The sequence below is a fragment of the Schistocerca piceifrons genome, chromosome 9 (assembly GCF_021461385.2).
Source record: "Schistocerca piceifrons isolate TAMUIC-IGC-003096 chromosome 9, iqSchPice1.1, whole genome shotgun sequence".
NCBI lineage: Eukaryota > Metazoa > Arthropoda > Insecta > Orthoptera > Acrididae > Schistocerca > Schistocerca piceifrons.
In genome coordinates, this window is record NC_060146.1 from 119,504,964 (window position 1) to 119,520,614 (window position 15,651).

A 15,651-nucleotide genomic window follows, 5' to 3' on the forward strand; every position below is an offset into this window, starting at 1 on the left:
TTCAGAAAAGACTTCCTAACATACAAATCCATACTCGATGTAAACAAATTTCTCGTCTTCAAAAACACTTTTTTTTGCCATTGACAGCCTACATTTTACATCCTCTCTACTTCAACCATCATCATCATCTTGGACAGTTTCCAGCCACTGGCTGGGTCTGTCGGGAACACAAGCCTCTCCATCGTGTTCTGTCTTTCCACCATTCCCCCTCTTCCACCTTCGTCCAGTTCTCTCCTCTTCTCATCACACATTCCTTCACTCCCTTCACCCATCTATCTCTTGGTCTTCCTCTGGGCCTCTTCCCCTCCAGTTGCAGATCAAACATCCTCTTTGGAATTCTTCCCTCATCCATTCTCTTCATGTGTCCATACCACTGCAGTCTTGATTTTTCTATCCTGTCCTGTACTGGTTCCTCCTTTAGTCTTTCCCTCACATACAAATTTCGCAATCTGTCTCGTCTTGTTACACCCAACCTGCTCCTCTGGAACTTCATTTCACTAGCCTGTATTCTACTTTTGTCGCTTTTGTGCATTACCCATGTCTCACTTCCGTATGTCAATATGGGGACAAAGTAGGTTCGGTATATAATTCCCTTGGATTTCTGTGGCACCTCCTTGCTCCAAATAAGCCCCCTAATGCATTTGTAGAACTGCCCTGCTTTTCTGCACCTTTCATTTATTTCCATTGCGTTTCCCCCCTTACTTTCAATCACGCTTCCCAGGTACTTGAAGTTCTCTACCACTTGTAGTTTTTCCCCTCCACAAGTTATATCCACATTTGGCCTATTCTTCTTCCTTGTTGTGACGATTATTTCACTTTTCTTTGCAGAGAAATGCATTCCATATTGTGCTGCCGTTGCCTCCCATGCATCTAACTGCTCTTGCACCTCCTTCACGCAATTTCCCCATAACATCAGGTCATCGGCAAAAAGCACTGCTTTCATTTTATGATCTCCAATTGCATCTGATACTTGCTGTAGGATTTCATCCATAACAATAATAAACAATAAAGGCGAAAGTGCACTTCCCTGTCGCAGCCCATTTTCCAGCTTGAACCATGCAGTACGTTCCCTCCCCACTTTCACACAACTCTCACTTCCCTCATACATTTTTCTGACTTTTCGTGTAATCTCTTCATCTATCCCTTTTGCGTTCAGCACATCCCAGAGCTTGTCCCTACAGATACTGTCATACGCCTTCTCAATATCCAAAAAGGCCATGATTAAGTCCTTCCCGTACTCATAGTGCCTTTCCTGCAGTTGCCTTACCGCAAATATGAGGTCCGTTGTTGATCTTCCCGGTCTGAAACCGTACTGCTCCTCTTGCAGTCTACTTTCAATACTGCTTCTTATTCTCTTCTCCAGCATCTTTTCATAGATTTTTCCACAGTGGCATAGCAGGGTGATTCCTCTGTAGTTCTCACATCTCCTTTTATCCCCTTTCTTGAAGATCGGGACTATAATTCCTTTCTTCCAATCCTCAGGAATTCTGTTCTCCTTCCACACCACCCTCAGCACTCTGTATAGCCACTGGGTTCCTACTTCTCCTGCTGCTCGTATCATATCCACTGTTACTTCGTCCCAACCTGGTGCCTTGCCCCCTTTCATCCTCTTTATGGCTTCTTCCACTTCATTCCAAGTTAGATCATCAATTTCCCCACTATTATAATCGTCTGCTGCCTTAGGCTCTCCATCGCTGTTAGTTACCTGCTTGGCAGCATTCAACAGATCTTCAAAGTACTCCTTCCAAATCTTTTTGAGCTCATGCATTTCCTCCACAACTCTTCCATTATTATCCATGATCCTCAGGCACTCGCTTCTGTCGTTCCTCTTATTTCTTACCATGGTGTAAAGTACTTTTTTGTTCCCTTCACTGTCCTCTTCTAACATTCTTGTCCATTTTTCCATCCACTTCTTCTTCTCCGCCCTTACTATGGTCTGTGCCGCTTTCTTGCTTTCCTTATATTTTACCCTAGCTTCCTCTGTTCGGGTCTGGAACCATTCTCTGAAGGCTTTGTTCTTTCGAAGTACTGCCTCTTTACATATGTTGTTCCACCATGGGGTTTCCCTACTTCTCCTCTTTGTGCTAGTTCTTCCGCACACAGTCTCAGCTGCCTCAACTAGAGCCCTCTTAAAATCGCCCCATTCTTCTTCCACTGTTCTCTGATCTTCCTTTGGCAGCTTCTTCCTGATCAGTGTCTGGTACTGGGTCCTCCGTTCATCCTCTTTCAGCATCCATGTCTTCAACCTTTTCTCCTGTATATCTGTTGCCCTCCTATCTTTTTTCTCTCTCAGGGTGGCTACCAACAGCCGATGGTCGCTGTCTAAGGCCTCAGATGGTATGACCTTAACATCTGTGAGGCTGCTCATCATCTGCCTATCCACTAGTACATAGTCTACTACTGAAGTTTGGGACCAGTCCCCACTGTACCAAGTTATTTTGTGACTACTCCTCTTCTTGTACCACGAATTTGCGATCGCCAGCCCATTCCTCTTGCAGAATTCCAGCAACAATTTTCCTTCTCTATTTCGGTTCCCCCAGCCCTCTGGTCCCATTATCTCCTCGAATCCTTTCCTGTCTGTGCCAACATGTGCATTGAGGTCCCCTATTATAATCTGATTTCCTCCATTTAGCTGCTTTTGCATGTCATCTTCAAATTCCTCCTTCTCCTTTTTTGTACACCCCACCTGTGGGGCATATGCTTGGATGATTTCAATGCTTTTTCCTTTCACCCGTACTCTGGCTTTTATCATTCGATCATTGATACCTTCCACCTCCTCCTGCAGACCCTCTCTGACCACTATTGCCACTCCATTTCTTCCCCTCTCATTCCCTATCCAGTACAGTTTACATCCTTTACTTAGTGGTTTTTCACCAACTCCTCTCCACCTAGTCTCAGCAAGTCCCAAGATGTCCAATTTCCTCCTTTCCATCATTTCTACAATTTCTTCTAACTTCCCAGTTAGAGTCCTTACGTTTAAGGTGCCCAGCCGTAAACCATCTCGTAATCCTTTTCCATTGCTTGGTCGGTTTCCTTTAAATCCGTTCCGTGATCCGAGGCATGTTCCCTTTTTGAAAGCAGTTGATTTATCCACTACTGGCTTGCTAGGCCTATCGCAGCTTCACCAGAGCCCCGTTAGCCGTCACGTTTCAGGGTTCCCATAGGGCCTTCTCAGCTACCGTAGCGGTCCTGGGGCACACAAAGTCCCCGCTGTACATCGCCCCTAAAGGCAATCCCCTACTTTGTGCCGTTGCCCATCTCCCACGACTTGGACGAGGGGTTGGACTTCAACCATCATCAGTTATTTTGCTCCCCAAATAGCAAAACTCATCTACTGCTTTAAGTGTCTCATTTCCTAATATAATTCCCTCAGCATCACCTGATTTAATTCAACTACATTCCTTTATCCACATTTTGTTTTTGTTGATGTTCATCTTATATCCTCCTTCAAGACACTGTCTATTCTGTTCAAATGCTCTTCCAGGCCCTTTGCTGTCTCTGACAGAATTACAATGTCGTCGGCAAACCTCAGAGTTTTTATTCCTTCTCCATAGCTGTTAATTCCTGCTCCAAATTGTTCTTTAAAGCAAACAAGGCTACAACCCTGTCACACTCCTTTCTCAACCACAGCTTCCCTTTCATGCCCCTCGACTCTTATAACTGCCATCTGATTTCTGTACAAATTGTAAATAGCCTTTCACTCCCTGTATTTGACCCCTGCCACCTGACATTACTAGATTATAATATTTGCAAATGGTGGGCACAATGTTGGCGCGCGCACACACACACACACACGCACACGCACACGCACACGCACACGCACACGCACACGCACACGCACACGCACACACACACACACACACACACACACACACACACACACACACACACTCTTCACCTTTTGAAAGTTTGATGCATATTTTTTTCTTACCATCTGCCATAGTTTAATGAGAGACAAGCTATAATAAAAAAGAAATACTTATTACTGGTAAGTGATTGCTTAATACAACTGCAATGGGTGTGGATGGCTCAAGGGTTTGCTTGCTTTCATAATCAAACCATTTCAAGGTGTGGACGATACAAAGCACATTGTAAATATAAATAGTAAGTACAGAAAGCCATACTTGCTTTTCCACGGTATGTTTGATGGACAGCTTGTCTTGTTAGGCAGATGGCTTCTTACTGTGTATGTTCATGCTTTGCTATGAGGTTTTTATAAATTATTTTGTATATAATGTTCTAAAAAGGTTCATGTGTTGAATTTTATTACATTTTGTGTTTTGTAGGGTAGTGTAAACAGTGTAAAACACAACGGACTGCTAGATTCAGTCAGTAAAGACCCAGAAGTACCATTGCGAGGACACAGTTCTCAGCTAGTCACTCCATCTATATCAGCTGCTAGAATGGCTACTGTTTTCTGCCACCGTACAGATGGTGTGCGGGAAATAGAAGACTGTTTGTCTCAAGAGGTAAGGGGCTCTCTAAGATTGAGATTTCTGTGTCTTTCCTGGTTCACCAATCAACTGTACATAAATGTTTCACTTTGCAGAATGACATAAATAGTATGAATGAAAAAGAGTCAGTCAGGAGAAATCTGAAGACGCCAACAGAATTGCATGTTAGGAGGCTGTCGTCTCTGTCTCCTATGGAGACCTGCTACGGCCCTCCATCTTCACCGGGTGAGCAGAGCAGTGAATGTTCTATGGAGAGGCGGGTAAGTAGCACCCCTCCCCCACAGTACCTGCTTAATTTGTTGCCGGTGTATCTTGTGTAATTATCTACAAATTAGATGTCTCTCTCTCAGCATTCTGTAAGCAGTATGGAGAAGTCCATGTTATTACATTTATTCGACGAAATACGGACAATGCCACAATTGGAGAAGGGTATCGAGAGAGATGTAAGTACTTTTTAAAGTATATAATGTGGTAAGTGGAACACATTTCATCTCACAATTATATAAAATGAGATTTAAAGGTTTCTTAACATAAATTGGTATTAGTAAGTAAGTCGTGGTTGGAATACAAGCAGTGGTTGGAGAAAAATTGGTATTAGTAAGAAAATTGTGGTTGGAATATGAGCAGTGGGTGGAGAAAACAATAGTTACTTTCCGTATACAAGGTTCGCCTGGAAAGTAATGTGACTAAATGTACAAAAACTAGTTTATTGATCTGAATGGCACAGTGCATAAAAGTTCTTCAAAATAGGTCCCCTGTGCCTCAGTATATTTTTGCCAATGATATTTCTGAGCATCATAGTAGGTGTTCCAGAAGGCCCGGGTTGAAATATATTTAAGGGCACATGTAACATTATCTCAAAACTACGTCTCTTCGTGAAGCTGAAGGCAGGATGGAGGGGGGGAGGGGGGGGGATGACTGCCGGTACAATTCGGGACTATTGGAGGCAGAGAGGGCAACATTACAACATTACCATGTGGTTTTTTGATAGGACAATCCCTCAACAAAAGGCAGTGTGGCTGATCATTGTCCCACTGGTACTTCCGGGAACAAGCAATATATGGTCTGATGTCTCACCTTCCCTTGCCCCAGCCCTCACACCCCTCCTTTCCACCAGCCTTTGACTTTTGTACATAAAAGGCAGCATTGGTGGTCTGTCTGGCAAGTACAAACTCAGGGTGTACAGTACCACTATCATCAGAAAAGACAGTCAGCACTGCCTTCACTTTGGATGCGCCCATGTGTGCCTTCTTAGGGTGTAGTGACTGTGAGGTGTGCCACACAGAGTTCTCTCCCTCTCTCTCTCTCTCTCTCTCTCTCTCTCTCTCTCTTTACCTCAGGGTAATAATTGAAAATCCACAACTCTTCCCCTGTTATAACATTGTTGAAAATAGTAGCATCATTTCTATAAAATTCCAGATGTTCTCAAATAAGCGCTCAGTTAGACGTAAGGTTGTCATTCAAAACTTTTGGGGTCAGTTTTGCACATACGTCAATTATAATCTCAAGGACCATAGTTTTGGGTGTATCCCAAGTGTGTGTGTGTGTGTGTGTGTGTGTGTGTGTGTGTGTGTTTTTCCCCCCATAGTGTTCAATAGCTCCAAATGCATTGATTTACTCCTTATTAGTGTGGTGGTGATGGTGGTAGTTTTCAGTTCAAAAATTACTTTGATGAACTCTCCATGCTACTCCATCCTGTGCAGGCATCATCACCTCTGCATAAGTACTTACATTCCCAGGAACTTGCGTACTTTAATTAACCTTTGATGATTTCTGAGTCTTCTGACTGGTTTGATGCAACCCGCCACGAATTCCTCTCCTGTGTCGACCTCTCCATCCCAGAGTAGCAGTTGCAACCTACGTCCTCAGTTACTTGCTGGAGATGTGTTCCAATCTCTGTCTTTCTCTACAGTATTACCCTATACAGCTCCCTCTATTACCATGGAAGTAATTCCCTGCTGTATTAACAGATGTCCTATCAACCTGTCCCTTCTCCTTGTCTGTTTTCTTTTGATGTCCTCCTTGCTCCATCCATCACTGGTTATTTTGCTGCCTAGGTAAGTATATTTCCTTACCTTCATCTACTTCGTGACTGTCAATCCTGATGTTAAGTTTCCCAATATTCTCATTTCTGCTGCTTCTCATTACTTAAGTCTTTTTTCGATTTACTCTCAATCCATATCCTGTTTTCATTAGACTGTTCAATCCATCCATCAGATCATGTAATACTTCTTTAGTTTCATTCAGGATAGCAATGTCATCAGCAAATCATTGTTATGTCCATTATAATTATGTGGGCTGTTATGCCGTGGTCGGTTGATAAATTTTGTCTCAATTCCCAACGTTTTGTCTCCGACTGCGGGAGACATCTTCAAGGGGGTCCGTAGGTCGATGGAAGGTCCAACACACCCACTGGCTCGCTACTGTAGCGTACACTCCCACAGACTGCACTACAACACCTTTCCCTGCTCCTATCCAGCTATGTGTGTCTCTCCTCTCCTCACACGTTCTGTATCCCCACTACCCACCACAGCTGAGATTGGTACTCATCTGAGCTAGCCTCAGGGCCTGGTAGTGTGTGTGATTTGTGTGTGTACAGGTGTGTATGAGTGTGTGCTTTTTAACATGCAATGGACAACTCTGTCTGTTAGCTTATTCAATAGTTTACTTTTAAATCTACCTGTCTGCTTCTAAACATTTCTTCTACGTGGTGACTGGCAATCAGTCCCCATTCGTATTGTTATACCATATCAGGCGCGGTGTGTTGATTCTGCACTGGGGACGGCTGCAACATTTATCAATCAGAGGTGTGGTGCTGTGGCTCTCAAAAACGTTTACAGGCTATATCTGCTTTCTGTTTCATAACATACTACTAAACAGCACTAAAAGTCCAAGATAAGATCTATAGATAGCATGTTTGCCCACCAAGGACACATTTTGTGGCACTTAAGCGCTCCAAATTGTAATAAAATGACATGTTTTTGATAGGTCTTTAATTTGGCACATTACTTAAACTGCTTATTTTTGCAATACATGAGTTTAAATGTGGAAACTGCCAAAAGTGGTGTGTTAACTACACTTCGTGCTTAATGTTTTTCATTTTTTTTCAGTTCTCAAATTCTGACACACAAACTTTTTCACCTATGTTCAGTCTGTGGCATTTAAGAGTTCTTTCAACAAACCGGCAATGTTTGTGTGACGTCACGAGTCCTGTGCGTGATTGGCTGTCAGGAGCAAACTGAGCAGCGGCCTTGTCGATTTAAGTGTTCGAGACAGTAACTTGCCGTATTTGAAGATTTTCAAATTAATGCTTATGTATTACGAAGATATGCAGTTTAAGTGATAGACCACATTAAAGATCTCAGGTGGTGGGTGCCACTCTTTCTGTTTCCAGCATCAAAGTGATACACACAGGTTTTGTCACCTGTAACGATCTGTGACAGTAAGGTCTCCCCAGACAGAGCAAGGTGGTGCAGAGGTTAGCACACTGGACTCTTCTTTCGGGAGGACAACGATTCAAACCTGTGTTCGGCCATCCTGATTTAGGTTTTCCTTGATTTCCCTAGATTGCTTCAGACAAATGCCAGGATGGTTCCTTTAAAAGGGCACAGCCATTTCCTTCCCCATTCTTCCCTAATCCTAATCCATCTCTCATCACCTTATTGTCATTGGGACATTAAACGCTAATCTCCTCCACCTCCTCCGAGATCTCTCCGGTGGCCTCGAACTGCTTCAGAATTTTAGATGAAATGGCGTTTATTTGAACATTATGGTCTGTTCTGTGCATCTGTGAAGCCCACCTGTAACACACTTTTGAATATCCGAGTCACTGCACGTGCACTCCCAATGCTCAACAGTACCTGTAGCATCAATTGTCAAATTTTGATGCACCATCAAGAATAAAGCCTTCTTAGTGTTTTGATGTGTCAGTGATGTGACATCCAGAATGATTGCAGAACTCTGTTTTTTTTCCAGATGCTTTAACTGTCTTTACCTATTGCCCAGCTGTGCTCCTAGTAACTGCATAGGTATGAAACACTGGATGTTCACCACAGTATATTTTTCTGCAACCATTGCTTGTGTTTTCAGTGTATTGCATAGAGCCATTTTGATGGTTCACCGTGGTTGCATCTTCTGTCAGAATTATTTGCAACTTCGCATGTGTCCAGAAGAAACTTTAAACACCTAAAAGATTTTTTCATATCTATTAATTGCATTAAAAATATAAAAAAAATAACAATAAATTTAAAAAATAGGGCATTATTTATTGAATGACCTTCGTATATTGTGAAGCAGATCCACCTCGGAGCTGTGCCCTTTTGTAGTATTATTCTTCACCTCTGATTGCTATGAAGATAAGAGCTTAGGTCTGTAGTGGCCTGCTTGTGGTATTACTTTTGTTAGGCTGATCTCTTGACCACCATTGTACAGTGAACTGTTTTGAATAATGTTTAAGCATTTAATTGGAATCTTATTGTAAAAATTTCTGTCATAGGAGGAAGAAGATTCGGTGTCTGCTGGAAACGTCTCAATCTGCGTCGATGGCTCTCAGTCATCTGGCGAGTCGGTAAGTTAACTCAGTTTACGTAATGCCTGTGGGGAGCAATGGATTTCTCTATTGAGAACGCCTGCTCTTTGGCAGGTGTGTGGTATGTTAAACTAGTGAAACACGGAAATGACATCTGTGGCTAAAACTAGACCTTAGAAAAACTAAACCTTAGTTGTAATTAGTGTACAGGGACTTGTTAAAAGGATGACCTACTTGTATTTTGAGAGATAAGGCTTAAGTATATTTCTGAAAGTGGGATATGTCATATATGGCAGCTGGTTCATATGAAAGGAATGTCAAGAAAGTGTTAAAATTACATGGAGCTAGAATGGCTGGTCAATACTTCACCTTCACAATATGAAATTCCTAGTGCTGTCAGTTGAAACACAAAATGGCCTCCCCAGTTTTGCTTTCCTTTGCTGTATAATCCTGGTTGTTTACTAATGTGAAATGTGGCTTCACAGTTTTTAAATGACCACAAACTTCGGTTTCAGTTCCTGCAGTTCTCAGTTACAGTAGACATGTAGTCAACACTGTCGTTTTTGTATTCCTCATTCACTCAAAATAAAGTACTTTCGACTCAGTTAACCATTGAAAATACATTTCTCATTATTGTTCATTACATATGATTATCAATAAGCAACAGCCAACTCCCTTTCCTTCAGATACAAACTTGAACTGTTTCCATTCCCCCCCCCCAACACAACCCCAGTTCTGGAATGCTGTAGTCCTGGGAAGTTTGATACCCACTCCACGACACGCCCTCCCGATATACATGACAAGTGTGGAAGTCGTGCATCATCCTTAGGTGCCCCCAGAACATGCACTAAAAATGAGAAAATAAATGCTTGACAGAATTAATCTGATAATTTATTTCCTTCAATAATTTTGAGTTGGCTTTACTATTTATGTGTCAGGTCCTCATTCACTATCATTAGGTAGCAAGGAGTCGTAAGAGATGTGCAGCATCAACATTGAGGGTGGAATGGATCACTACGACATTCGTAGTCTCAGTAGGTGGGTGTCCTTCATCGTGTGGTCTGAGCCCAGTCCCTCATGCCTTTCAGACAGATCCCTCTTCCCTATCTGGAGAATGAACATGTGTGTGTTCCAAATGCAAGGAGTAGTATTTTCTACCCTAAGTGTCCCTATTCGCAATAATGCAATGGATTTGGGTACTTGCTTTAACTCTTAGCAATACAAACACGTTTTCAGTAACATATACTACCTGTGACCAAGATACTGATCTCTAAGTAGGGTCCACAACCAGAAAATATGTTTAGCACTGTCTTCAAAAACACATTCTGTATTTATACGTATTTAATCTTATCATCTTGACTAATGTCTATTTGAATTAGTAGCAAAAGCCTCTACAGAACACTAGAAGAAAACCTTAGTACAACTGAAAAATATCACAAATATTTGAATTAAAATTAAAATAGTTTACCAAACAGTTTCTGAGAAAAATTATTCATCACTTTCTTCAGAATGTACTTCACTCTTGGAATATAATAAAGTTTTCTTGTTGTGTTTACCACATCTTTATCTTGTACAATTGTTGCAGATTGTTGTTGTTTTGTTCACTCTGTTGTGCTTTCCTGCTTTTGACTGGCTTTCAGTAGTACACAAATGACTTCTACTTTCAACTCCATGAGCTTCTTTTGCACTGAACTTCTGTTTGATTTTCCCCCCAAGAATACATTCCTCATTGTAGAGAGATAATTATTGTTGTGCACACAGAGTAATTTGATGTCTAGAAATCTTATATTACCACAGGCATATTATTTATTGAATAAAACATTTGTTGTAAAAAGTCACCTCTACTTCTAAGATGTGGAGATTTTATGACCACATCAGTTACACTTAAATTTCAGGCTGAAGTTGTGTGGGAGGAAATGTGGATTGAATATGGTATGGAACAAAAAGTATTGGTACTTTCTTGCGCGCGTGTCATACTTGTAAGAGAATTGAAACGAAAGTATCAAGACACTGCTGGTATCAATACATACCTTTACTAAAATGATTAAAGTAGATGCCTTCTATCAGCTTCAATCTCTCTGTCTTTGTTTTTAAAGTTCATAAGGGTGAATCACCTAAAACTTGCTCTGCAAATATTGCGGAAATGGAAAGTGCTTTTGATGTGAGGTTTTCACAGAATGGCTCGGTAGTCAGGGGCTCGTATTGTTAGTCAGTCAATGGATTTTAATAATTCTTAGAAAGCATTTTTTTCCGCAAACTTACATTTTTTTGAATGGAACAATGCCTATTGACATTAACAAACTAAAAGTAAACTTAAATGTCAGTGGTGTTTGTTGCAGGATTCTAGTGCAAACTGTTTATGAGACATCATATTTTGAAAAGTTACTACGCCGACACTTGAACAATACATGTGGTAGCACACACAAGTGCATACACTAGTTACGTTGATTCTGACCAGTAATGAGACAGTTGACCATTACTGGTTACATTCAAAATGATCACCGCTTCCTGTCTGGTTTGGAACGATTGCTGCACACATGCTAGCATTTCAGAGGAGATGCCTGAGCAGGCTGCAGTAATACATCATTGGATATCATTGAATGTAGGTGGTACATGCCTTTAGACAGCGTCTTTCAACTTTCTCCACAGAAAAAGTCTGCAGGTGTCAAATCGGGGGAACAGGTTGGCCAATGTACAAGTCCTATGTGCCCAATCCAACAATTTGGAAACTATTTGTGAAGACAAGCTGTAGTACTTTGTGCACTATGGCTGATCAGCCATCATATAGGTACCACCGGTGTGTCCTAGTCTGCAGAGGAACATCTTCTAGCATTAGTGGAAGATGGTCTATTAGGAGGCTGCAATATTTGTGCATGTTCAGTGTTCTAGCTATGAAAAATGGACCTATGCACCGATGGTTCACTATCCCACACCACATGTTTACACTCCACAGATGCTGACATTCCACTTGATGAAGCCAACGTGGACTGTCAACAGATCAATAGTGCATGTTTTGGCAGTTCACCTGGCCATGATTGGTAAATTCAGCTTCATCATTGAACAAGATATGTGATACATTTGGAGTATCCTGTTTTAATGCCCATGTATAGTAGTTTCCATGCAGCTGTTGATGGAGAGAGATTTGATGGGGATGGAACCTATGTCAATGGAGAATGTGTAGAACACTTGCCTGACTGATGCAACTTCCTCATATGATTGCAGAGGAGCATGGGAGCTAACATGCAGATCAACTGCAACAGCAGCAAGAACAGTAATTTATCCTTCTTCTGTTGTCACTTGTTTTCTTCATTATATTCCCTAGGTGTTACATTACCTCTTTCACGTAACTGTTTAAAGAGATTGAAAAATAATTGCCGAGGTGGTTGAGATCTATTGGGATACCTTGCCGCATACGTGGTACAAGAACCAACTGCATTCTTCCTACACTCTCCATAAACCACACGGATATTGGCTATTTCTGCATTGGTAAATTCCTCTTCCCGACGACCTGCTGCGTGGACTGTTATACACTGACTGACGATCAGGTTGCAGTGCACTCGAGGAACACACAAGCACACTGTAAGCAAGCAGAACAACATAGTAGCTAGCAACTACGCAGGTTGAACAGTGCAAATAAGTATCGCTATGGAAACTTTTCAAAATACAATATCTCATAAACGACTTGCACTAGAATCCTGCAACAAACAATATTGACATTGTAATTTACCATACTTTTAATCTGTTAATGTCAATAGATATTGTTCCATTTAAAAAAGTGTATCTTTGTGGAAAAAAATACATTTTACTTATTACAATCTGTTGACTGGCTAACAATAAGAGCCCCTGACTACTAATCCACTCTGTGAAAATCAACACATCAATAGCACTTTCCATTTCTGCAATATTTGTGGTGCAAGTTTTAGATGATTCACCTTGTATACAGTAGAGAGAGATAATCGATTTTCACAACTTTTTTAAGAATAGTGTAAGCATTAAATTGAGCAATGTCTTTATTTTCATTACAGGTTACAATTAAAAAAAAAAATTGAAACTTGGAATTATGGAACAGATAATCAGGAAAATGATTGATTGATACCCAAAAGTTTTTAAAGTAAATTCTTCTGGCCATCACTATCATGACACATTGCGTTGCTTAGATATGATTTCCTCGGACAGCTTTCTATTATCATAATTTTTGAAGCTTTATTGTCACAAAGTAAAGTCTTTGATTTATGCACTACTTCCATCTGTGCTGTCATGTATTTATAGCAACAAATAATTAACACTATATTCACACTCTGGTTAAGTAAATAATTTTACCTTGATGTACTTGAGAGGCATTACCTTAAACCCATATTCGTGCATGTAGTATTCCTGAAGACTTCAAATTTTGAAACACATTTTGCACCTCACTCCATTATTGTCCAGTTTATCAAAATACTGCCGAGTTTCACTTTTGGTAGGTACCATTCTGTCTGCTAATTCGTAATCCTTGCACTTGAACTGGTTTAAGCACAATACATAATCAGCACTTATTCAATTGTTGGCCTGTAGTGCTGGCGTGTTCAGTTGAGGAAAATGTAACTGACTCGTACTTCCAAAATTTTGGGTAAATAATAGCACTTTGATAAATCGTTACTAGAATAATTTGATAAGATACACTATGTGATCAAAAGTATCCAGACACCCCCAAAAACATATATTCTTCATATTAGGTGCACTGTGCTGCCACCTACTGACAGGTACTCCATATCAGCGACCTCAGTAGTCATTAGACATAGTGAGACAGCAAAGTGGGGTGTTCCGCAGAACTCACGGACTTCGAACGTGGTCAGATAATTGAGTGTCACTTGTGTCGTACATCTGTATACAAGATTTCCACACTCCTAAACATCCCTAGGTCCACTGTTTCCGATGTGATAATGACGTGGAAACATGAAGCGAAACGTACAGCACAAAAGCATACAGGCCGACCTCGTCTGTTGACTGACGAAGACCGCCGACAGTTGAAGAGGGTCGTAATGTGTAACAGGCAGACATCTATCCAGACCATCACACAGGAATTCTAAACTGTATCAGGATCCACTGCAAGTACTATGACAGTTATGCGGGATGTGACAAAACTTGGATTTCTTGGTCGACCTGCTGCTCATAAGCCACACATCACGCCAGTAAATACCAAACAACGCCTCACTTGGTGTAAGGAGCATAAACATTGGATGACTGAAAAGTTGAAAAATATTGTGTGGAGACAGGGTCACAGTATACAATGCGACGATCCGATGGCAGGGTGTGGGTATGGCGAATGCCCAGTGAACGTCATCTGCCAGTGTGCCAACAGTAAAATTCGGAGCCGGTGGTGTTATGGTGTGTTTGTGTTTTTCATAGAGGGGGCTTGCACCCCTTGTTGTTTTGCTTGGCACTATCACAGAACAGGCCTACGTTGATGTTTTAAGCACCTTCTTGCTTCCCACTGTTGAAGAACAATTCGGGGATGGTGATTGCATCTTTCAACACGATCGAGCACCTGTTCATAATGCACGGCCTGTGGAGGAGTGGTTACATGACAATAACATCCCTGTAATGGACTGGCCTGCACAGCTTCCTGACCTGAATCCTATAGAACACCTTTGAAATGTTTTGGAATGGCGACTTTGTGCTAGGCCTCACTGACAGACATCGATACTTCTCCTCAGTGCAGCTCTTTGTGAAGAATCTGACGATTCATCCTTGTGCTCACAAAATTAGTCCTGGATGATGCGAGCTGTGTGAACTTTGCCCCTATCATCTTGGAATACAGTGTCACCATTGGGGAACAAGCTTTATACTGTGAGGCATTTTAGTGTGGACATTTGCGTTGCTGACAAGTGGTTTTGGAATTCCAACTCGGCCTGTGATTCCCTGCTTCTTGAGCTCCCTTTGTGTCGTTTTGTTGCTGACAGTGTGTACAGTGCAACATTCATTTCTGCAGTAACTTTTGTAGCTGCCACCCTCTTACTTTTTGTCACAATCCTCTTCTGTGACCGTGACCGACACACGCTTCCGTTCTTGTCGTGGCTTAGCAGATGATGTTTTTCCACTTTTCCTGTATGCGATATAAACCTTCGATACCGTACCTCTCGAAACACCAAACAGTTTGGCTACCTCAGTTAACGCTGGGTAGATACGCCATGGCACAACTGGGAAATCTGGAAAAAACCTTGGAATTTTTTAAAATTCCAAGAATTTTTCATTATTTTAGTTTTCATTTTGGTAATTTTGACTGGTAAGAACTGATACACTAACAGAGAATATTACTTTAGCCCACTACTGCAGAATAATATTGCAGCAATAAAACATATATGAGAGAATAACTCCAAAGTAAAACTTTAGTGGCAAAGAAAATGTACCATTTACAACAACAAAAGACAATATACACAAAAGCTTCTGCCAACAACAAAATGTGTCAAAGGCATTAGGACAAAAACTATGCGATATTTTGTAACAACAGACTGTTTTCGATGAGCATGGTGTCACAACTGTTTAGATTTTTAACAGGTTGTGGGAAAATATTGCAAATTGTGGTTTGAGAACTGCTAATTTTAGAATAAATTTCGTTTTATGCGAGACTAGTTATGTTACGCGTGAGAATGTCCAGTGGATTTCTTAAATTGAGGAGCATTTGAGTTT

At 41.2% G+C, this 15,651-nt stretch overlaps 1 protein-coding gene across 1 annotated transcript in view; it reads left to right on the plus strand.

Annotated features, from left to right (window-relative positions):
• LOC124717097 overlaps positions 1 to 15,651 on the plus strand; it is a 357,007-nt gene that overhangs the window by 314,010 nt on the left and 27,346 nt on the right. Inside the window, exons 35-38 of the mRNA XM_047243803.1 lie at positions 4,287 to 4,469; positions 4,550 to 4,714; positions 4,805 to 4,897; positions 8,950 to 9,021. Coding sequence (XP_047099759.1) covers positions 4,287 to 4,469; positions 4,550 to 4,714; positions 4,805 to 4,897; positions 8,950 to 9,021 — 513 coding nt within the window. The remainder of the gene's footprint in view (positions 1 to 4,286; positions 4,470 to 4,549; positions 4,715 to 4,804; positions 4,898 to 8,949; positions 9,022 to 15,651) is intronic.